General features: G+C 44.1%; 1 protein-coding gene across 2 annotated transcripts; it reads left to right on the top strand.

Annotated features, from left to right (window-relative positions):
• LOC141051208 (uncharacterized) lies at positions 1-23,745 on the top strand. 2 transcript variants are annotated; one of them, XM_073548087.1, is made up of 7 exons: positions 1-76; positions 18,685-18,834; positions 18,954-19,133; positions 19,217-19,340; positions 19,422-19,519; positions 19,718-19,808; positions 22,165-23,744. In XM_073548087.1, the coding sequence occupies exons 2-7, from the start codon at positions 18,757-18,759 to the stop codon at positions 23,427-23,429; spliced, it is 1,836 nt and encodes a 611-aa protein (XP_073404188.1). In that variant the 5' UTR covers positions 1-76; positions 18,685-18,756; the 3' UTR covers positions 23,430-23,744. The 2 variants fall into 2 exon arrangements, with proteins under 2 accessions (XP_073404188.1, XP_073404186.1); XM_073548085.1 differs by lacking the exon at positions 1-76 and having other exon boundaries at positions 17,196-18,834; positions 22,165-23,745.
• The last annotated feature ends 612 nt before the right edge of the window (positions 23,746-24,357 follow it).

Genomic DNA, 24,357 nt, shown 5'->3' on the forward strand with positions numbered 1-24,357 from the left:
GAGATTCCCCATTACTGGGCTGCACAGGGGGCAGTAACCCCTCCATTCCCGGAGATAGCACCCCCTGCAGGTGGAGGTAGGTGCTGGAGATTCCCAATTACTGGGCTGCACAGGGGGCAGTAACCCCTCCATTCCCGGAGATAGCGCCCCCTGCAGGAGGAGGTAGGTGCTGGAGATTCCACATTACTGGGCTGCACAGGGGGCAGTAACCCCTCCATTCCCGGAGATAGCGCCCCCTGCAGGTGGAGGTAGGTGCTGGAGATTCCCCATTACTGGGCTGCACAGGGGGCAGTAACCCCTCCATTCCCGGAGATAGCGCCCCCTGCAGGTGGAGGTAGGTGCTGGAGATTCCCCATTACTGGGCGCAGGGGGCAGTAACCCCTCCATTCCCGGAGATAGCGCCCCCTGCAGGTGGAGGTAGGTGCTGGAGATTCCCCATTACTGGGCTGCACAGGGGGCAGTAACCCCTTCATTCCCGGAGATAGCGCCCCCTGCAGGTGGAGGTAGGTGCTGGAGATTCCCCATTACTGGGCTGCACAGGGGGCAGTAACCCCTCCATTCCCGGAGATAGCGCCCCCTGCAGGTGGAGGTAGGTGCTGGAGATTCTCCATTACTGGGCTGCACAGGGGGCAGTAACCCCTCCATTCCCGGAGATGGCGCCCCCTGCAGGTGGAGGTAGGTGCTGGAGATTCCCCATTACTGGGCTGCACAGGGGGCAGTAACCCCTCCATTCCCGGAGATAGCGCCCCCTGCAAGTGGAGGTAGGTGCTGGAGATTCCCCATTACTGGGCTGCACAGGGGGCAGTAACCCCTCCATTCCCGGAGATAGCGCCCCCTGCAGGTGGAGGTAGGTGCTGGAGATTCCCCATTACTGGGCTGCACAGGGGGCAGTAACCCCTCCATTCCCCCAGAGCAGCACTTCCAGTTCTGCCATGTGTATAGGAGTTGAGTATAATCGTTTTTTTTATATTGCTCAATGAATGACGTAAAAACACAACACCGATGGAGGAACTGCAGTTGTTTTCCCCTTTTCTTTGCGTTTTGATTTTTTTTTTTTTTTTAATTTTTCAAATTTTATAATAAAATGAAAGATCTGATTAAAAACTACAACTCGTGTCCTAGGAAAAAGGGGAGGAAGAAACTGAAGCACAAATGTTAAATTGTTTTGGGGAGCAGCGGTCTGACGATTGTACTTTATTTTGTACCAGCTTGGTGGGAAATTTACTGTCCATCAGCTGATTAGGTATGGTTTTTTCCGAAACTCTCAGAGAAAATATAGTTTGAGATCCACCTCCGCAGCCAGAGATGAGACTATTCCGGTACTGTCTTGGCCGGCTATTCCCAGCTTTGCTAGAGTTGACTGGCAGGTCTCTCCTCTAGCAAGAGAAACTGTTAATCACCTAGTATGGCACTTGGAAGTACTAAAGTATATTTAAAGAAATATACCTGCCAGGCTCTGATTCCTATTGTCCACAGTTTAACAACATGAATCAGATAACAGGTTCCCTTTAAATCATTTACCACAATGATCTTAGGGTACCGTTACACTTAGCAATGCACCAGCGATCCCGACAACGATATGGATCGCTGGTGCATCGCTAAGTGGTCACTAGTAAGCTGTCACACAGGCAGATCTCACCAGCAACATAGCAGGGGTCGGGGGTCGCTACTTACCTGTCAGACACGGCAATCCTGACATCCTCCCGCCCGCGTCCACGCCTCTCTCGTCGGCGCCACAGGAAGCCCAGAAGGAAGCGCCCGACGAGAAATGATCCAGGACGTTCTCGCGCGATCAGCGATAACCAGCGGGGGAGCCGGTCGGAGGTAAGTATCAGACATAGCGATATCGCTGGCAATATCGCTGCAACGTCACAAAATCGGTGACGTTACAGCGATATTGCTAGCGATATCACTATGTGTAACGGGGGCTTAAGTCTGCACTTTACTGGTTGCTACTGCCACCTGCTGATTGACACGGTTTATACATAACTGTTATATTTTAGCACTCCATAGTATTCAAACAAGCATTCAAATTTATGATGTTGACCTTTTGGATGCCATGTTTTAGAATCATAAAATGTAAGCGTGGGCAAGGACCTCCATGGTCATCATATCCAACCCCCTGCTCAATGCAGGATTCATTAAAACATTCAAGACAGATATCTGTCCAGCCTCTGTTTGAAGACTTCCATTGAAGGAGAACTCACCACCTCTTGTGGATTTTGTTTTGCAGCTAATTCCATTGAAGTCCTTGTCCCCTGTAAAAAAACAAAAAAAAACCACAGACTAGCATAATTCTCAACTTACACCTTTTCCATTGAAGCCCTTGCCCCCTGTAAATAAAAAATAATAATAATAATAATAATAATAAATATGTCCGAAGTGATAGCTTTCTATCAGCTTGGTATGCAGTTTTATTTGCCATCTGTTTATTGAAGTTTAACATTGTTGGCCCTCTTAGATGTGCTTCTCAGTGGTAATATGATCCAGGCCATTACTCAAAGGAGTTTACTAGAGCTAGGCGTATCTGTTCTAATAATGAAAAATTTCAGGCTGACGGTTCCATCATTAGTAACTGACTATTGGAAAGAGGTTACAACAGAGTTGGTGCTAAATGTGCGTTCAGAGACACCATGAATAGGTCTTACAACAATTAATCAATTAAAGGGGTTGTCCACTTCTAGGACAACCCCTTCTTAAACTAAATGTTCAGTCTTGATAAAAACAAAAGAAGAGCTGAACATGGTGGTTGATCAAATGTTTTCTTCATTTGATGCTTGTCCTATTAGGGGGGAAATTGGCAGAAACCACTGGCATTAAGGGGGCACATAGGATCCTCACATTAGAGATGAAACATGATATGGTTTATAAGAATTATTATTATTAGATTGGTCATCAGGAATTGCGCTCATTATTGTATCATCTAATATGGCTTTCACGTTCTTTTTTGCTCCCTTAACATAAAAACAAGGCAATATAATTGTTTAGCTTTTTTTATCATTTCTCAGGCTATACTCTATATACCTACAGTAATCAGGGGTAGTGATAATACTAACGTCAGGCTATACACCTACAGTAATCAGGGATAGTGATAATACTAACGTCAGGCTATACGTTATATACCTACAGTAATCGAGGGTAGTGATAATACTAATGTCAGGTATACAGTATGCTATATACCTACAGCAATCAGGGGTAGTGAGAAAAAAATTATTTTGTGGACTTTTAACTTTATACAGTGTGAACTGAATCATATGTAGCCAGATTTTTTCATGGTATTTAATCCATCACTCCTGTGGTGGTTCTTTCTTTTTTTTTATGGTTTCTGCTTTAAAGTGTTCAAAGCTACTGTATTTTTTTTTCTTTCTTTCACTGTTTTATAGCCTTGTTCAGCATTGGTTGTTTACCCTGCATAGTAATGCCTGCTCTGGCCTTGTACTAATTGGTTACTTACTGATTGTGGCCATTTGGTGCCTGATGCTAGCAGACATTTCATTTCATATATATTTAGCTCTGGCTGGGATAGCACACATGCGGGTCACGCGTGCAACATTTATTAAGTGCAACAGGATAAAGTGCTTGGCAGTTGGGCATGGCAGGAGACAGGTAAGGTGCATAAGTTTTTCATACAAACATGCTTCTTGGTCAGCCATACTACATTATGCATTGATCATTTCAATCTGCTGCTTATTTGTTTTAACTTCTGCTTTCCCACAACTCGTCCGCCCTTTAACACATTCTGTGCACTCTCTCCATATCCACCCTTCCCTTGTCCCCTCTCCCATGTATAACTCTGAGGCTCTACTGACATTTCTTACCCACGCCAAACCATACAATACCTTCATGCAGCACTCAAAATGTTCATACATATCATCCCACCACCTGCTCTTTCTGTTTTTTCTCCTTTTACTAGTTGCAGGCGACATCTGCCCCAACCCTGGGCCTCCCTCCACCAGCATACATTACTCTCCTCCAGCTGCATATAGAAACCCTGCTAATCTTATTAACATTCAGTGCATGCCTTCTCCTATCGCTTTCCAATGTGCTCTCTGGAATGCACGGTCTGTGTGTAACGAACTAACTTACATTCATGATTTTTTCCTCTCTAATTCCCTTAACCTTCTGGCTATTACAGAAACCTGGATTCAGCATTCAGGCACCACCGCTGCTGCCGCTCTCTCGTTTGGTGAGCTGAAATTTTCACATACCGCCAGACCTGAGAACAGACAGGGTGGAGGTGTTGGTTTGCTACATTCATCACAATGTGCTTTCCAGGTCATCCCCCCGATTCCCTCACTTACATTTCCTTCCTTTGAAGTCCACGCTGTCAGACTCTTTAAGCCCTTCTCCTTACGAGTGGCGGTTGTTTATCGCCCTCCAGGCTCCTCCCGCCTGTCTCTAGACCACTTCGCCACCTGGCTTACTTACTTTCTATCCCGTGACATCCCCACCCTCATCATGGGAGCCTTTAGCTTCCCCATCAATGATCCCCTCTCCCAATCTGCCTCTCATCTTCTTTCTCTAACTTCTTCATCCGGCCTCTCACAGTTTACTAATTCTCCTACACATGAGGATGGGAATACTCAGGACCTGGTTTTCTCCCATCCCGGCTCGCTGCACGACTTTACTAACTCCCCTCTCCCGCTCTCGGACCACAACCTTCTTTCCTTCTCTGTCAAGAATTGTCTCCTCACCTGGGACACCCCCGCTTACCACACTTATCGGAATGCACGTACCATTAATACCTGTCACGTGCCCCGTCCTGTGTGACACGGCCAGCAGGCCGGTAACTAATACAACAAGACACGGCACGTGTAATTGTCCAGTGTGACGCGGCCCGTAGGCCGGTAACTAATACAACAAGACAAAGGGAATAGGGAAACATTTACAACGGAGGGGCCTGCAATAGGGAACGGGGAATGTGGAGACCTCCTGCACTCCCCTGAGTCCGTGTCCCTAACGCTCCTAACTTTCCCTATGCCGGTTCCGCACCGGGTGCCGCTCAGGAACCTGTAGCCCTGGCACACCCTACACCTATCCCTTGCTAGAGAGCTGGGTGGCGCAGGCACTGGCCCCACCGCTGCACTAACACCAACATGAGGAAAAGTGACAAACAGGGAAACACTTAGCTTTGCTCTGATGCACTTGCTCCTGGCAACAGAGACCAACACCTGAGTGCATCTTCCTCCACCGTGTCCAACACCTGGGTGCAGCTTTACAGGAACAGCGTCCAGCACTGAGTGCCGCCTTGGAGCAACCGAGTCCAGCAAACTGAGTGCAGCTGTCCAGCAACCGAGTCCAGCAAACTGAGTGCAGCTCTCAGTAACAGAGTCCAGCAAACTGAGTGCAGCTCTACACCATAGCTGCCACTCCACTAATCTTTCCAGGAATTCTTCACTGACACCATAGCTGCCACTCCACCATGCTTTACACGAACGCCTCGCTAACACCATGGCTGCCACTCCAGGACTCTGAATGAGCCACCCTGGACTCTCCAGCTCCCCATCCAGCTCCTTCCTTCACCCAGGATGGTTGGAAAGCCCAACAAAAATAATATCACCAACGTGATTGAGCACTACTGACACACCTTTATAGAGGAAACACACCTGTTAGTGATTCCCGTGCAATTACTCTAACCACCACTGGGGGCAAACTATCTCTAAAAACACCAGTGCAATGACCATACTGGCCACCGGGGTAAAACTATCTCTAAGCACAAGTGCAATGACCATACTGGCCACCGGGGACAAAACCAACCCTGAGCAAAACAGCTCACAGGAAAAAAAAAAGGTTACTTGTGCATTTAATCTGTCAGATCCACCCTGGATCATGACAATACCCAGCAGCTTATCTACAATCTCCACACATCTCTAGCCCCCATCTCCTCCCTCTCCTGTCCAGACGTAGCATTGTCACACTTCAATAATACACTGAAGAATGCCCTAGATGAAGCAGCACCTTCTACAAGCAGAAAGACCTGACACAGACAACGGCAGCCCTGGCACACAACGCAAACACGCTTTCTTCAGCACTGCTCAAGGTGTGCAGGGCGGCAGTGGAGAAAATCTCTCTTAGCAGAAGACTTCATCCACTATAAGTTCATGCTCAAAACCTATAACTCTGCCCTTCATCTGGCCAAACAATCCTACTTCACAATCCTCATCACCTCACTATCCAACAACCCAAAACGACTTTTTGAAACCTTAGACTCCCTCCTGAAATCTAAAGTACAGGCCCCCATCACCAACCTCAGCGGTGAGCATCTGGCCATTTATTTCCTAGAAAAAATCTACCACATCCATCAGGATATCTCAGCCCAATCTCCTCAGTGCCTGGATCCCCTTCCCTGCCGCTCCTCAAGCTCACTAGACATCTTTGAGCCTGTTTCAGAAGAAGTTTCCAAGCTCCTCGCTTCTGCTCAGCCTACAACCTGCAACAGTGACCCCATTCCTTCACATCTCCTGCAGTCTCTCACCAGTGGTCACCATTCACCTGACTAAAATATTTAACCTCTCTCTTTCTTCAGGTATATTTCCCTCCTCATTTAAACATGCCATCATAACCCCTTTACTTAAAAAGCCATCCCTGGACCAGAACTGCAATGCTAATTACAGACCTGTCTCTAACCTTCCCTTCATCTCTAAACTCCTGGAACGCTTGGTCCACTCCCGTCTAATCCGCTATCTCTCAGATAACTCTCTTCTCGACCCCATACAATCTGGTTTCCGCTATTTACACTCCACTGAAACTGCCCTCACTAAAGTCTCTAAAGATCTAATAACAGCTAAATCGAAAGGTCATTGCTCCCTGCTGATTTTCCTGGATCTCTCTGCCGCATTTGACACAGTGGATCACCAGCTCCTCCTCACTATGCTCCGCTCTATAGGCCTCAAGAACACGACCCTCTCCTGGTTCTCCTCCTACCTCTCTGACCGCTCCTTCACTGTATCTTTTGCCGCTTCCTCTTCCTCTCCTCGTCCCCTTACTATCGGGGTCCCGCAGGGCTCAGTCCTAGGCCCCCTCCTCTTTTCTCTATACACTGCCCCTATTGGACAAACAATCAACAGATTTGGGTTCCAGTATCATCTCTATGCTGATGACACCCAATTATACACTTCTTCCCCTGACATCACCCCTACCCTAATTCAAAATACCAAGGATTGTCTGTCTGCTGTCTCTAACATCATGTCCTCCCTCTATCTGAAACTAAATCTCTCTTCTTGTGTTTCTCCCCTCTACTAACCTCACTCTACCTAACATCGAAATAACCCTGGAGGGTTCAACCATAACTCCCAAGCAGCATGCTCGCTGTCTTGGGGTCATATTTGACACCGAACCTTCCTTTACTCCCTATATCCGATCACTCACTTGCTCTTGTCACCTGCACCTTAAAAACATCTCCAGAATCCGACCTTTTCTCACCTTTAAAACTGCTAAGACTCTTACTGTCGCTCTTATTCATTCTCGTCTGGACTACTGCAACTCTCTTCTGATCGGTCTCCCTCTTACCAAACTTTCTCCTCTCCAATCCATCTTGAATGCGGCAGTCAGGGTCATATTTCTGTCCAGCCGCTTCACCAATGCCTCCATCTTGTGCCAGTCATTACACTGACTACCTATTCGCTACAGGGTCCAGTATAAACTAATCTCTCTCACCCACAAAGCTCTCCAGAGTTCAGCACCACCTTATATCTCCTCTCATCTCTGTCTATCGCCTTACACGTGCCCTCCGTTCTACAAATGACCTAAAGGGGGTTTTACACTAAGCGATATCGCTAGCAATATCGCTAAAACGTCACTGGTTTTGTGACGTTATAGCGATATTGCTAGCGATATCGCTATGTGTGATACTTACCAGCGACCGGCTCCCCCGCTGTCCATCGCTGATCGCGCGAGAATGTTCGGCTCCATTTCTCGTCGGGCGCTTCCTGCTGAGACTTCCTGCTGTGACGACGAGCGACGCGTGGAGGCGGGCGGGAGGACGTCTGGATCGCTGTGTGTGAATGGTAAGTATCGTGCGCTGCGTCGCTGCTGCATCGCTGTGAGGTCTTTCTGTATGAAAGCTCACTAGCGATCATTTAGCGATGCACCAGCGATCCTGACCGGGTCGGATCGCTGGTCGGATCGCTGGTGCATCGCTAAATGTAAAAGGGCCTTAAGACTAACATCCCCCGTAATCCAAACCTCGCACCTCTGTCTCCAAGACTTCTCTCATGCTGCACCAGCTCTCTGGAATGCACTTCCCTAGACGATCAGACTGATACCTAGCCCCGACCTATTCAAGCGCGCTTTGAAAACCCATCTCTTCAAACAAGCCTACCACATCAACTACTCCGTAAGCTAACTTTGCCCTGTTCCCTCCTTCCAAATATTGTTCTGAATCTACACCCTACTATTCATCTGTCTCCACACCCTCCATGCACATGATAACTGCACTTGAACTTAACTATTGCACTTAAACACACGGGCTGATGACCGTATCATGCAGCTTTATATGAAAATCCCTATTTATTATAATTGCCAGACCTGAAATAACAAGCACTATTCACCTACTGTGTGTCCCCCCCCATTTCCTTGTAGATTGTAAGCTTGAGAACAGGGACCTCACTCCTAATGTCACTGTTTAAATTGTCTTAACTTGTATTGAATTTACTGTCTGTACATGTCCCCACTTAAGTGAAAAGTGCTGCGGAATATGTTGGCCCTATATAAATAAAAATTATTATTATTATTATTATTAATAATAATTTTTATTCTGCTCGTTGTGCCGGAAATGATTCTCTTGTTTTTTTCCTCTATCGGCTGCAATCACTGGCAAGTGCGGCACCCAGTGGTTTCTAATTACAGCAATGTACTGTAACAGTCTATACTACCAGTGTGAACAGCTCCAACCTTCCCTCTGTCCCCCACTGCCTTCATTGTTGCCATATAGCTTTTTTAGTTTGGCCTATCTTGAATTTTTTTTATTAGTTTAATAAGTATTGACAATTTATATCATCAACATAGCTCCTATTAGTATTTCTATTTTTTGTTTTTAATCATGTCCAATATGTTATCACTTCATAATTTGTAATGGGCGAACCCATGGGTGTTCAGATCCGGAGGGTTTGGCCGAAGAACTGCAAAAAATTTCAGTTCGAGTACCAGAACAGTACCCAAACCTGGACTCTATTCAGTTGAATCGGGGGGCCCGAACATCCGTTGTTTGCCACGTTGTCATCTGCGTGATAGCACAGCAAACAATCGGCGGTATGATCATTGCCGCCTGTCAGAGAGCTGCGGTTCCCACGCTGTCAGATGACAGCATGAGCCAGCAACTGTGAATGGTGATGAAAAGGTTACTGCCGGTCACAGGCGTCATCTGATGAGAGAGTACTGCTGTTGATGATAGCAGGCGAGACTGATGAGTGTATTCATTAGCTGGATCCTGTGCTATTAATAAATGCATTTTAAAAAAATGACATGGAGTCTCTTCTATTTTTGATAAACAGAGCTGTCAGCTTTATCATGGCTGGTTATCAAGAATAGAGTGGTCCCACACCATTTTTTAATTATTTAAATAAATAATTGAAAAAAACGGCATGGAGTCCCCCACATTTTGACAACCAGCCTTGCTAAAGCAGAAAGCTGGGGGGCTGGTATTCTCAGACTGGTAAGGAGCCATTGATGTTGCCTCCCTAGTATAAAATTAGCAGCCTGGAGCCGCCCCAGAAAATTTGTATCTATTAGGTGCGCCAGTTCTGGCACTTTGCCTAGCTCTTCCTACTTTTCCTAGTGCAATGGCAAGTTGGGTAATAGTTGTGGGATTGATATCCACTGTTTTATTGCCGCTGACATCAAGTCCAGAGGCTAGTAATGGAGAGGTGTCTATAAAACACCCCCATTACTAACCCCATAGTTAGATTGTAAAAGAAAAACCACAGCCAGAATAAAATCCTATAAGTGAAATAATGACATAGACTCGTCTTCAATTGAAATAAAAAAGCACAATTATTCTCACCTTTACACCTAATCCACTGATGCCCAATGTGGAAACACGGGGGGTCAGTGGGCTCCCTGGTACGCTAGCCAAAATCGCATAGACCAGGAATTGTCCCGCTGAACACCCTCTCTTCCTTTAATGTGTGCATAATGCTACTCAGACAACACAGGGTGAGGGTAAAAGAGTGTGGCAATACTTTATTGAACCACAAAACAGGCAAATAACACATAGAACTGTCTCAGCAAAATACCCAAGATGGTGCACATTACAGAGTCTCACCCTTTCGCTGACTTGCCGGGATAATAGCCGCTGTTACTTCAGATCTCTCAGTACCGACTACCTCACATGTGACACGCACACACAGAAGAGGTAATGACAAGCTTAGGAAGATGACAGTCCATTCAAGTACAAGGCCAGTTGACCCGATGGTCCCAACCTGGTTTCTCCAAACATATCCATAGATGCCAGGTGACCAGATGGTCCCAACCTGGTTTCGCCCAACCGTATCCATAGGGTCCAGGTGACCGAATGGTCCCAACCTGGGTTTTACAAATGTATCAATAGTTCAGCAATGGTCCATGGAGCAGATCTGTATTCTTCCAACCGGGACCAAGGTCCCATAAGTTGGCATCCTGTAGAATAATAAATTTGTGACCCCCCCCCGTGATGGAGCGATGATATATTGGCTGCTGTCCTGTCTCTGGTCCTTTAGATGTTTGGATGTCTTGGCTGAATTTCTGTCTGTCACTCGAGACTTTTCTGTCTGTTTCTAAAAAGGCATGTAACCTATTTTTATACTTAGCAAGTGTCCTTCTTCCAGTATTGACGTAAAGGGTAAGAAAGGAGATGAGATCAAGTAGCATTACTTGATTATTTAATCTATTTGCATAGTTTTTCCTCCTCTGTTTTCATAGTCAACAAGCTATCTGGCCTAGACAATGCATAATTAGCATATCCACAAACATCACTAGTCATCAAAGATAAGAGCACACTATGTTACATCAAATGTCAACTTACACATCAATATTACAGGCTTACACAAGAAAAAAAATAGCTTTCTTGACCAAACAGAAAGAAATGCTTAAATTAAAGTCAACATATAGATAACAGTCTATTCTTTCTGGCTTGCTAAAAATAGTCATCTGGATAATTAAGATACACTGCTGTGTCTCCACACCCATGTCCCCTGTAAAAGAATAAAAATAAGAGAAAACCATATAGCTCATGTGTCCGTCATGAACATAATCCATATCTGTCCCATAAAGATCTGAATTATTTGGATAGTGGTCACATTAGTGATGTGACCACTATCCATGCCTGCTGGCTCACACTGTAATCGCACTCCTGCAGTGTATAACGCTGAGCTCCCATGAGAAAGGTAAGGTCACCGGTAGTCATAGCTGATGAACCACAGTCACCTCACCTATGGCACTGCTCGCTGCTTGAGGAAAACACCAGATCTCACTCAGATTTTTGTATTTGTACCAACCCGAATGAAGCAAGTGTCCTGACACCTCCAGCCCGAAAACGGCAAATTGGGTTGGATACCATATTATTCTAATAGGATAATAAGATGGCACTCTCTCTTATAGTAGGCTTCTGCATTGGTTGCAGTGGGATCCCAGTATTTACCCTATGGTGGTTTACAGCGGTAATATCCTATACATGCTGCCATCACCTTTGTGGCCAGTGATTGGGTGTAGCATTCATGTGAAGATGCCTTGTGCTCTGATCTCAAACAACAAAGATCTGCCTAATGATCCAGTCCACCAAAGAGAGAAAATATAACATCTACTGTACAGTTTATATCTTATGATATGATTACCTTAGAATCATAGAAACATAGAATCGTAGAGTTGGAAGGGACCTCCTGGGCCATCTGGTCCAACCCCCTGCTCAAAGCAGGATTCGCTAAATCATCCCAGACAGATATCTGTCCAGCCTCTGTTTGAAGACTTCTATTGAAGGTGAACTCACCACCTCTCATGGCAGCCTGTTCCACTCATTGATCACTCTAGCTGGCAAAAAGTTTTTTCTGATATCTAATCTGTGTCTCCTTCCATTCAGTTTTGTCCCATTGCTTCTAGTCTAGTTGCTCCAGTTTGTTGATGTCTTTTTTAAAATGTGGCGCCCAAAACTGGACACAGTATTCCAGATGAGGTCTGACCAAAGAGGAGTAGAGGGCAATAATGACTTCACGTGATCTAGACTGAATGCTTCTGTTAATACATCCTAGAATTGCATTTGCCTTTTTTGCTGCTGCATCACATTGTTGACTCATATTCAGTCTGTGATCTATTACCATACCCAAGTCTTTTTCACATGTGCTGTTGCTTAGCCCTATTCCTCCCATTCTGTATATGCTTTTTTCATTTTTACTGCCCAGATGTAGTACTTTGCATTTTTCCCTGTTAAAAACCATTCTGTTAGTTGCTGCCCACTGCTCCAGTTTATTTATATCTTTTTGAATCCTCTCTCTCTCTTCTCTAGTATTAGCTATCCCTCCTAGCTTTGTGTCATCAGCAAATTTAATCAGTTTACCCTCAATTCCTTCATCTAAAACGTTGATAAAGATGTTGAACAATACAGGGCCCAGGACAGAGCCCTGTGGTACGCCACTTGAGACATTCTTCCAACTGGATGTGCAGCCATTTACGACCACTCTTTGGGTCCGATCACTAAGCCAATTATGAATCCACCTAACAGTTGCCTTGTCCATTCCATACTTAGTTATTTTTTCAATAAGGATTGTATGAGATACTTTGTCAAATGCTTTGCTGAAGTCAAGATATACTATATCTACAGCATTTCCTTGATCCACCCAATCAGTGATTCCGTCATAGAAGGAAATTAAGTTAGTCTGACATGACTTATTAGTTACAAACCCATGCTGACTCTGTTTAATCACTTCATTCTTATCCAGGTACTGACATACATGTTGTTTAATAATTTGTTCAAAGATCTTTCCTGGTATAGAAGTCAGACTCACCGGCCTATAGTTGCCTGGGTCCACCTTCTTCCCCTTTTTGAAGATAGGGACAACATTTGCTCTTCTCCAGTCTTCTGGGACTTCTCCTGTTCTCCATGAATTTTCAAAGATTATGGAGAGGGGTTCAAAAATTTCTCCTGCTATCTCCTTCAGTACTCTGGGGTGTAATTCATCTGGACCTGGAGACTTGAATTCATTTAGGTTAGCTAAGTGTTTCCTTACTATATTTCTGTTTATGGTTATCCTGGATTCTTCTATTCCCTTAATAGGACAGTGAAGAATAGTTACATTTCGTTTCTGAGAAAAAACAGATGCAAAATAGGAATTTAAAAGTTCGGCCTTCTCAACATCCTGTCTTACCTTTCATCATTTTCATCCTATAAAAATCCTATAGCATCTTTGACTTTTCTTTTACTTTTGACATATCCCCAAAATCCTTTATTATTGCTTTTGACGTCTCTTGCAAGCCTTATCATCTCCAGTAATTGTATAGAATCATAGAATCGTAGAGTTGGAAGGGACCTCCTGGGCCATCTGGTCCAACCCCCTGCTCAAAGCAGGATTCGCTAAATCATCCCAGTCAGATGTCTGTCCAGCCTCTGTTTGAAGACTTCCATTGAAGGAGAACTCACCACTTCTCATGGCAGCCTGTTCCACTCATTGATCACTCTAACTGTCAAAAAGTTTTTTCTAATATCTAATCTGTGTCTCCTCCCATTCAGTTTCATCCCATTGCATCTAGTCTTTCCTTGTGCAAATGAGAATAAAGATGATCCTTCTACAATGTGACAGCCCTTTAGATATTTGTAGACATTTATTAAGTCTCCTCTCAGTCTTCTCTTCTGCAAACTAAACATTCCCAAATCCTGCAACCTTTCCTCATAAGACAGGGTTTGCAGACCGGTCACCATTCTGGTCGCTCTTTTCTGAACTTGCTCCAGTTTGTTGATGTCTTTTTTAAAATGTGGTGCCCAAAATTGGACACAATATTCCAGATGAGGTCTGACCAAAGAGGAGTAGAGGGAAATAATGACTTCACGTGATCTAGACTGTATGCTTCTGTTAATACATCCTAGAATTGCATTTGCCTTTTTTGCTGCTGCATCACACTGTTGACTCATATTCAGTCTGTGATCTATTAGTATACCCAAGTCTTTTTCACATGTGCTGTTGCTTAGCCCTATTCCTCCCATTCTGTATATGCTTTTTTCATTTTTATTGCCCAGATGTAGTACTTTGCATTTTTCCCTGTTAAAAACCATTCTGTTAGTTGCTGCCCACTTCTCCAGTTTATTTATATCTTTTTGAATCCTCTCTCTCTCTTCTCTAGTATTAGCTATCCCTCCTAGCTTTGTGTCATCAGCAAATTTAATCAGTTTACCCTCAATTCCTTCATCTAAATCGTTGATAAAGATGTTGAACAATACAGGGCCCAGGACAGAGCCCTGTGGTACCCCACTTGAGACATTCTTCCAACTGGATGTGCAGCCATTTACGACCACTCTTTGGGTCCGATCACTAAGCCAGTTATGAATCCACCTAACAGTTGCCTTGTCCATTCCATACTTAGTTATTTTTTCAATAAGGATTGTATGAGATACTTTGTCAAATGCTTTGCTGAAGTCAAGATATACTATATCTACAGCATTTCCTTGATCCACCCAATCAGTGATTCCGTCATAGAAGGAAATTAAGTTAGTCTGACATGTCTTATTAGTTACAAACCCATGCTGACTCTGTTTAATCACTTCATTCTTATCCAGGTACTGACATACATGTTGTTTAATAATTTGTTCAAAGATCTTTCCTGGTATAGAAGTCAGACTCACCGGCCTATAGTTGCCTGGGTCCACCTTCTTCCCCTTTTTGAAGATAAGAACAACATTTGCTCTTCTCCAGTATTCTGGGACTTTTCCTGTTCTCCAAGAATTTTCAAAGATTATGGAGAGGGGTTCAAAAATTTCTTCTGCTATCTCCTTCAGTACTCTGGGGTGTAATTCATCTGGACCTGGAGACTTGAATTCACTTAGGTTAGCTAAGTGTTTCCTCACTATCTTTCTGTTTATAGATATCCTGGATTCTTCTATTCCCTTAATAGGACAGTGAAGAACAGTTGATGTTACATTTCCTTTCTGAGAGAAAACAGATGCAAAATAGGAATTTAAAAGTTCGGCCTTCTCAACATCCTGTCTTACTATTTCATCATTTTCATCCTGTAAAAATCCTATAGCATCTTTGACTTTTCTTTTACTTTTGACATATCCCCAAAATCCTTTATTATTGCTTTTGACATCTCTTGCAAGCCTCAATTCATTGTCAGCTTTAGCTAATCTGATTTGTGCCCTGCAGGTTCTGCAGACAGCATTATATTCTTCTTTAGATATGCCTCCCTCTTTCCATTTTATAAACATTTTTTTCTTCCTTTTTAGAGTGTGCTTAAGTTCTGTGTTCATCCATCCTGGTTTCCTTAAATGCTTCCTATTCTTCCCTCTTTTCGGAATTGTTAACAATTGTGCTTTGAGACTTTCATTTTGCAAGATTTCCCATCCTTCCTGATCATTTTTGTCTTTAAGGATATCCAGCCATTGGATCCCTCCTATTCTCTTTCTGAATTCCTTAAAATCTGCCTTTCTGAAATCTAACCTTGACATTTGAGTCTTCACAGGTCTTCCTCCTCTAGTTATCCAAAATTCTAAAATAGCATGGTGTTACATGTTACAGAACCACTCAGCACGCAGAATATGTTGTGCAGTTATATGTATGTATAATAGGTTCTATGTGAGATGCATGACCCTAATGCATCAGCCCACAGGCTGCGCCCCTGGGCAGAGGGCACACGATATTCTCCTTTTGTCCGCCCTCCTCCCACCTTTGTAATTCCCACAGTAAACATCGGCAGGCTCCGGCCACCTGCGGCTTTTGTAATGCATGTCTGGCCTGTCTCTTTTCTATTGGCCTGCCCTCTGTATCTGTATGATATATTCTGTGTCCTGTGAGTAAAGTGTTGTCAGACTGGAAATACGTGGAGAAGCAGTGATCTTTTATATGTGCCCATGTAACCAAGGAATTCCAGCCAGCGTCATTCATTCAGTCTCCAGCCAACGCAGAGCGGACCTCCGAAAACACGGGGTGGTACTGAAAGAGGTACCCCTGCTTGGGTAGACCCCGTTACACTGGTGGCAGACAGCGGGATTTGATGCCCCTTCTACAGAAGGAAAGGAATGAATGGAAAATATTCTACAGAAGGAAAGGAATGAATGGAAAATAACTACCAGAAGTTAAAGAGGACTACATTAAAAGATCTGGTGGAAGCCCGAGGGTTGATCGCCAGCAACAAAACAAAAGCGGATTTGATAGCAACCATCATGGAACACGACAGTGCAACGCCCCCCAACGTGAATGTGGAGGAGACCGAATTCCAGAGGGAGGTAAAGAACAGACTGGCGTTCTATGGCCTAAACCCTGCAGTAGAGATCATACGAGAGGTGATGGCTGATGTGCGTACTGATCTGAAGGAAAAGATGGCCGAGCGGACCAGGATAGAGCTAGCCAAGATGGAGATGGCAGAGTGGACCAAAGTGGAGCTGGCCGAGACGGCAGAGCGGAGAGAGGAGAGTCAGCGAGCAGGGGGAGCTCTGGCCTTCGACCAGGTACCTTCAACAGTAAGCCACAAAAAGATCCAGTATAATGCATTCCGACAGTTGGGGGAGGCAGAGGAAGACATTGATGGCTTTCTGCAAGACTTTGAGTGGCAGTGTGCCCTTCATCAAGTGAAGCCGGAGGAACGGGTTCAGATTCTGGCCAGCAAGCTGACAGGCTGGGCAGCGGACGCCTATCGCACGGTACATGATGAGGACTGTATGGACTATGAGCAGATCAAAGAAGTGATCTTGGCCCGGTATGCGCTGACACCAGAGGCCTACCGCCAAAAGTTCCGCGGACTTATAAAATGCGTAACCGATACCCACGCTGAATGGGCCTTTAAATTACGGTGGTCACTGCTACAGTGGGTACAAGGGAGACAATGCCAGATTGCTGCGGTGGAGTTTAGCCCTACAACCTCTGGACTTCACCATCCACCACAGACCTGGCAAACAAAATGGTAACGACGATGGACTAAGTCGACAAACGGAATTTGTACCAACCCCATAAACTTCGGTCATCCCCAAACTGATCCGTTGAGGATCAGACTGTGTATGCCGATCGCATCGCTGAAAAGGGGAGCCATGTTACGTGTTACAGAACCACTCAGCACCCAGAATATGTTGTGCAGTTATATGTATGTATAATAGGTTCTATGTGAGATGCATGTCCCTAATGCATCAGCCCACAGGCTGCGCCCCTGGGCAGAGGGGACACGATATTCTCCTTTTGTCCGCCCTCCCCCCACCTTTGTAATTCCCACAGTAAACATCGGCAGACTCCGGCCACCTGCGGCTTTTGTAATGCATGTCTGGCCTGTCGCTTTTCCATTGGCCTGCCCTCTGTATCTGTGTGATATATTCTGTGTCCTGTGAGTGAAGTGTTGTCAGACTGGAAATATGTGGAGAAGCAGTGATCTTTTATATGCGCCCATGTAACCAAGGAATTCCAGCCAGCGTCATTCATTCAGACTCCAGCCAACGCAGAGCGGACCTCCGAAAACACGGGGTGGTACTGAAAGAGGTATCCCAGCTTGGGTAGACCCCGTTACACATGGTCGCTACCTCCTAGGGTCCAAGCCACTTTTACCTCCTCAATCATTTCCTCCCTGTTTATAAGGATTAGATCCAAAGTAGCAGTTCCCCTTGTTTTCTCCCCTACCTTTTGGAAGATAAAGTTGTCAGCAAGAGAGGATAAGAATTTCCTTGACCTGTTAGTTTTGCCTGAGAGAGATTCCCAACAAATGTCTGGATAGTTGAAATCTCCCATGACAACTGTTATATTTTTCGGAGAACTTGGCCATTTGATGCATAAAGAGTTCATCCATATCTTCAGCTTGCACAGGCGCCCTGTACTGTAGTAAATGCCTACAATGGTGTTCTGTCCTTGTATTCTTACCCAAACAGTTTCCACAGAACTCCCAGTCTCTGAAGCTTCAATCTCTGTGCAGATATACGCGTTTCTAACATACAATGCGACACCTCCTCCTTGTTTATCAAGTCTGTTTCTTGCAAATAAGTTGTATCCTTCTAGTCTTGTATTCCAATCATGTGTATTGTCCCACCAAGTTTCAGTGATTCCAATGACATCATATTTCTTTTCCTGTGTTAGTAGTTCCAATTCTCCTTGTTTGTTGCCCATGCTTTGTGCATTAGTATAGAAACATTTTAGTTTGTGATTGGTTTCTCTTTCTCCAATATTTTTATTAATTAGATTCTTTTGTCTTTGTTTTTCCTTTCCACTTCTAATAGCAGAGTTCTCAATAGCATTTGTCAGGTGTATGGCTTTTTCTGGTCTTTTGCTTCCCTTCCCATGTTCTAGTTTAAAGCTCTCCTTACAAGTGTAGCAAGGCGACTTCCAAATACATGTTTTCCAGTCTTCGTAAGGTGCACCCCATCTCTAGCAAGTAGTCCATCGTATAGGTAATTCACTCCGTGATCCAGAAATCCAAATAGTTGCTGACGGCACCATCGACGTAGCCAGTTGTTCACCTGCAGAATCTTATTCCACCTCAAAGTATTATTACTTTGGAATCCTTATGATGTTACATCACCATCTTCTTCCCATTCAGGTCCCTGCAATATCAGATCCTCTCAGTGGAGATCTTCTGTATAAGAGAATTTTCCTTATTAACCAATCAAGGATGGATAGGGACAGGGACAAGATAATGGAGAGGATGTTACACCTCACCCTAGAGATCCTCTTCCGGCTTACTGGAGAGGTGAGAGATTCTGATGACGTCACATTACATCATTATCTATGGGAATGGACAGGACTGGAGAGGTGAGAACTCTGGAAATGTCTGTAGTGAGATTTATTAATGTGTCTTTCCATAACCAGGACTACACAGTACTGAAGAAGACCTCTAGTGAGCACTGTCAGGACCCTGTGTCTGAGGGGTGGGGAAGACTCCTGAGCCCAATGAAGGGGCCTCCACCTCACCCCCTGATACATGAGGACATTAATGACCAGAAGATCCTAGAACTCATCTACAAGATGATTGAGCTGCTGACTGGAGAGGTGACACTGCTGGGAATGCTGGGATATTATACAGTAATGCTATGGAGGGATCAGGGGGATGACTGTATCATTGTATGTGTCAGGTTCCTATAAGGTGTCTGGATGTCACTGTCTATTTCTCCATTGAGGAGTGGGAGTATTTAGAAGGACACAAAGATCTGTACAATGACGCCATGATGGAGGTTCCTCAGCCCCTCACATCACCAGGTAATAGACAGGACTAAATACACATAGCCTATAATTATCTGCATGTAATGAATTATTTCAGTCCCTGTATGTTTCCTCCAGTTGTATCCAATAAGAGGACAACACCAGAGAGATGTCCCCGTCATCTTCTTCCACAGGACTGTAAACAAGAAAATCCCAGTGTTCCTCAGGATCATCAGGTAGATGGAGAGAAGGTGTCATGAGATCTCCTCTATGATGTGCAGACGGCTGTGAAGGTCTTGTGCTCAGTCTTGATTTATCCACCAGTATTATATGTTTTATACTTGTGTAATGAGGACGGAGGAGATGGCAGGATTAGAGCTGATCATAGATGTGACTTCTCCATCTGTCTGTGACTTTTACAATATTTGTTTCAGGGAGAAGATCTGATCCATATTAAAACTAAAGAGACATATGTGAGAGGTGATGAGCGGTGCAAAGAGGAGATTCCTACAGATCACTGCCCAGGTGAGTAGTAACCACTAAATACAGAGAAGTCACAGATTCTTGTCCGTCTGCTAAAATTGCATGTTGAATATTTTACACTATGGGTTCTGTCAGGATTTTAGCTATATAGTTCTCCTCTTCAGGTAAAATAGAAATATATTATTGATGAACATGTGATATCATTATTATAAATTTAAAACCAAACTTGGAATAAGGCTACAGGATATTTGTAAGTGAACGAGGGCTATTCCTTCATCATCTGCCATGCCCTCCTCTAGCTCCGGGTGTGGAGCGGTGTTGTTGGAGCAAGTCTCCAGTGTCTCCTGCTCTCCTCCAGTCTGCGCTGGCACTTTGTCTGCTAAGTAGGCCTTGAGTGATGCAGACCACAGACCATGACATCTCAACGTGCGTCACCTGAAGCTTACACCGCAATGGAAGCACTGGGACCGAGTGGAGGAAGACCAGGAGAGACTGGAGCCAGAGGAAGCAAGCAGAGGACTGGGCAGGGAGCTCTGGCAGTGAGACGGGGGTTTAGGGAGGTTAGTATACAATTTTTTTTTTTTTTTTTTTTAACTCTTATACTTATTGTGCTCCAGGGTCTGGAGAGAGCCCAGAGCTTATTAGGGCATCATTCGATTTGCATTGCATTTTTGCATTTTGTACTAGTTTTTATGTTCAATCTGATTTTATTAAAGGTCCATTTTAACAAATAAGAAAGCAGCAATGAGAAAGTATTACACTATAAACAGTTTGGCAGTGCAGGACCAACACAAAATAGATAGGTAAATGTCCTACATAGAAGAAGTAGGCAGAAATAACATTTCCAGTTATGAAGTTTTCAACCATAAAAACAACAATGGGAAGCTATAAAGGTGTTATCCACTACTAGGACAACCCCTTCTTAAACTAAATGTTTGGCCCCGATAAAATAATAAAGCCTATACTCCCCTCCCGTGCCGGCACCGTTCCCAGCATTGTCATCACTCGCAATGTTGTGACACGTGATGCCCAGTGCCCAATCAGTGCTGGCGTCACTGTCTCCGCCTCTGGACAAACTGAACATGAAGAGGAAGACAAGGATCAGCTGCATCCTGGACTGCCTCTTCATGTTCAGTTTGCCCGAAGATGGAGACAATGACGCCAGCGCTGATTGGGCGCCGGGCATCACGTGTCTTTGCACCGCATCACTGGGACTGCGAGTGACAACACCACGGGAACGGCACCGGCACGAGAGGTGAGGAATGGATTCATTATTTTATCGGGGTCGAACATTTCGTTTAAATAAGCGATTGTCCTAGTAGTGGAAAAAAAAAATTGGTTCAGACAAGAAAAAGAAAATGGAAAGAGGAGGAAGGGAAGTAGGCAGAAAAGATGTAATAACTCAGCATAGAGCACAGCAAACAGCACCAACCCAGGTCCGGCTTTGCAGTAGTTTTTGATGCACTTTTTGGAGTCAAAGTGAATTAAAAAAGGAATGGGATATAAATGAGGACTCATAAACCTTATTCCTGCTTGGTTCAACTTCTAGCTCAGGTTTGAAAACCCTCAAAAAAAAAAGCAGTGGAATTCTTTCCTAAAAGTGAAATAACACGACGAGTTAGAGCCCTCATGCTGCTTTGCTGTTACCTCTCATAACACGGAGTGCAGCTAAGTATGGACATCTGAAGATCCAGAGTGGGGGAGGAGACAAAAAAGGGTCAGGATATGCGTGCTGGGTACCACAGTTTGTCTCCGCAGGGGGTATTATTAATTTGAGCGACACGTTGATGTGATTATGAGGCACATGCCTCCATGTGGGGAGCTGGAGTAAGATTTCTGGAATGAGGAACCCCATAAGCTAGTCATGAATTAGATGAGCTGTGGCGTCAAGCCCCCATTCCACCCACTTTAGCGTAGCTTGTTGTAAGAGGCATGAAGATGCCAAAAGTCCAACAATTTTCGTAACTTTTTAAAATAATTTATGCCACAATTCTGGCATAATTCCTTTGATGAATTGAAGTCTCTGTGTTTTTGCTCATTGTCGTAGCATTTGCAAACCACACAATCTGATATTTCTATGAATAAACTATTTGATATGAAGGACTCCAGTTCTTGTTGGCAGTTACAGACTAGTCTTAGTCAGCGTTGTTAGGGTGACGTTGTGTGTGTGTTTGGGTGGGGAAGAGCTAGAACTAAAATTTTGCATGAGAAACCCTGGTGCTAATTTCACTGACATAGAAGTGAGAAACTGAAGATCAGTTTGAGGTCTCCTGTTAGATTGTGATCACTTCCAAAAGAGTCCATTACTAACTGAATTTTACTACGTACTTTGCAATTTCTATCGACCCTTTCTAGATTATGTTATTCAAAAATAATAAAACCAGTTATTTTTTGGCAGATGACTGCACCAGAAGATCATGGGAATATGGGATGTCTTCAGATTTTAAAGGCAATAATTGTGGTATCACACAAGATACAAATGAAGAGAAAGCAATTATCAAAAATATACCATGCACACTTCACAGCAAAGATTTATCATCTGGTCCTGTAAAACACGTCGTACCTTATGATTCTTCACAGAGCTTTAAGCAATGCAAGAGTCCCAGAATGGGTAATGATCATCAAAAAGCTCATACAGAGAAAAAGCCATATTCTTTTTTAGATTGTGGCAAATATTACAGCGTCAAATCAAATCTTGTTAAGACTGAGAAGAGTCACACAGGGGAGAAGTCAGTTTCATATTCAAAATGTGGGAAACGTTATAGCAGTAAATTAAATCTTGTAACATGTCAGAGACTTTATGGAGGGCTGAAGCCATTTTCCTGTTCAGAATGTAGTAAATGTTATAACCGTAAATCAGAACTTGTCAGACATCAGAAAAGTCACACAGGGGAGAAACCATTTTCATGTTCACAATGTGGGAAATGTTTTTACCAGAAATCAGATCTTGTTAGACATCGAAGGAGTCATATAGAGGTAAAACCATTTTCGTGTTCAGAATGTGGAAAATGTTTTAAGGAGAAATACAGTCTATTTACACATCAGAAAATTCACACAGAGGAGAAACCATTTTCGTGTTCAGAATGCGGGAAACGTTTTAGCGCTCAATCCTTTTTTGTTAAACATCAGAGAATTCACACACGGGAGAATAAATTTTCATGTTCAGAATGTGGTAAAAGTTTTGACCACAAATCACATTTTGTTAGACATCTGAGCATTCACAATGGGTTGAAACCATTTTCATGTTCAGATTGTGGAAAATGTTTTAACCATAAATCCTATCTTGAAAGACATAAGAAAATCCACACTGGCGAGAAGCCATACTCTTGTTCAGAATGTGGAAAATGTTTTAACAATAAATCATATCTTGTTAGTCATGAAAGAAGCCATACTGGGGAGAAACCATATTCGTGTTCTGAATGTGGAAAATGTTTTAGTTTTAAATACGCTCTTGCTGTACATCATAGAACTCACACTGGAGAGAAGCCATTTTTATGTTCAGAATGTGGGAAATGTTTTCGCATTAAATCCACTCTTGTTGACCATCAGAGAATACACACAGGGGTGAAGCCATATTCCTGTTCAGAATGTGGTAATTGTTTTATTAGGAAATCTGATCTTCTTAGACATCAGAGAAGTCATACTGAGGAGAAAGCTTTTTAATTTTGAAAAAAAAAAAAAGGAAATATTATAGCATCAAGACTAGTGTTGAGCATTCCGATACCGCAAGTATCGGGTATCGGCCGATACTTGCTGTATCGGAATTCCGATACCGACTTCCGATATTTTTTCAATATCGGAAGTCGGCATCGGAATCGGAAGTTCAAAGTTGATTGACAGCCTGACGTCATCATGATGCGCGGTGTGTGCGCATCATGATGCGCCGTCATTTCGGGCCTTCCGGGGGTCTCTGCCGGCTTGCCGGGGGGCTGTGTGGACTGCCCGGGGTCTGTACCGGCCTGCCGGGGGGCTGTGCCGGCCTGCCGGTGGTCTGTGCACCCTGTGGGTCTGTACCGGCCTGCCGGGGGGCTGTGCCGGCCTGCCGGTGGTCTGAGCACCCTGTGGGGGTCTGTACCGGCCTGCCGGGGGGCTGTGCCGGCCTGCCGGGGGGCTGTGCTGATGTCCGGGGGTCTGTGCAAGCATCGTCCGATGGGACTATAAGTCCCATCTGGCGATGCCTGCTACCATGACAGTGATTGACACATTAGCCAATGATGGGACAGTAGTAGTCCCATCATCCGGCTAATGTGTTAAATGTTAAAAAAAAAAAAAAAATACTACATGCATACTACATACATGCATGCTACATACATACTACATGCTACATACATACTACATATATACTACATGCATGCTACATACATACTGCATGCTACATACATACTACATACATACTACATACATACCACATATATACTACATACATACTACATGCTACATACATACTACATATATACTACATGCATGCTACATACTGCATGCTACATACATACTACATACATACTACATACATACCACATATATACTACATACATGCTACATACATACTACATACATACTACATACTACATACATACTACATACATACCAC

This window comes from Dendrobates tinctorius, unplaced genomic scaffold, assembly GCF_039654945.1.
Source record: "Dendrobates tinctorius isolate UK_male_01 unplaced genomic scaffold, ASM3965494v1 ptg000155l, whole genome shotgun sequence".
NCBI lineage: Eukaryota > Metazoa > Chordata > Amphibia > Anura > Dendrobatidae > Dendrobates > Dendrobates tinctorius.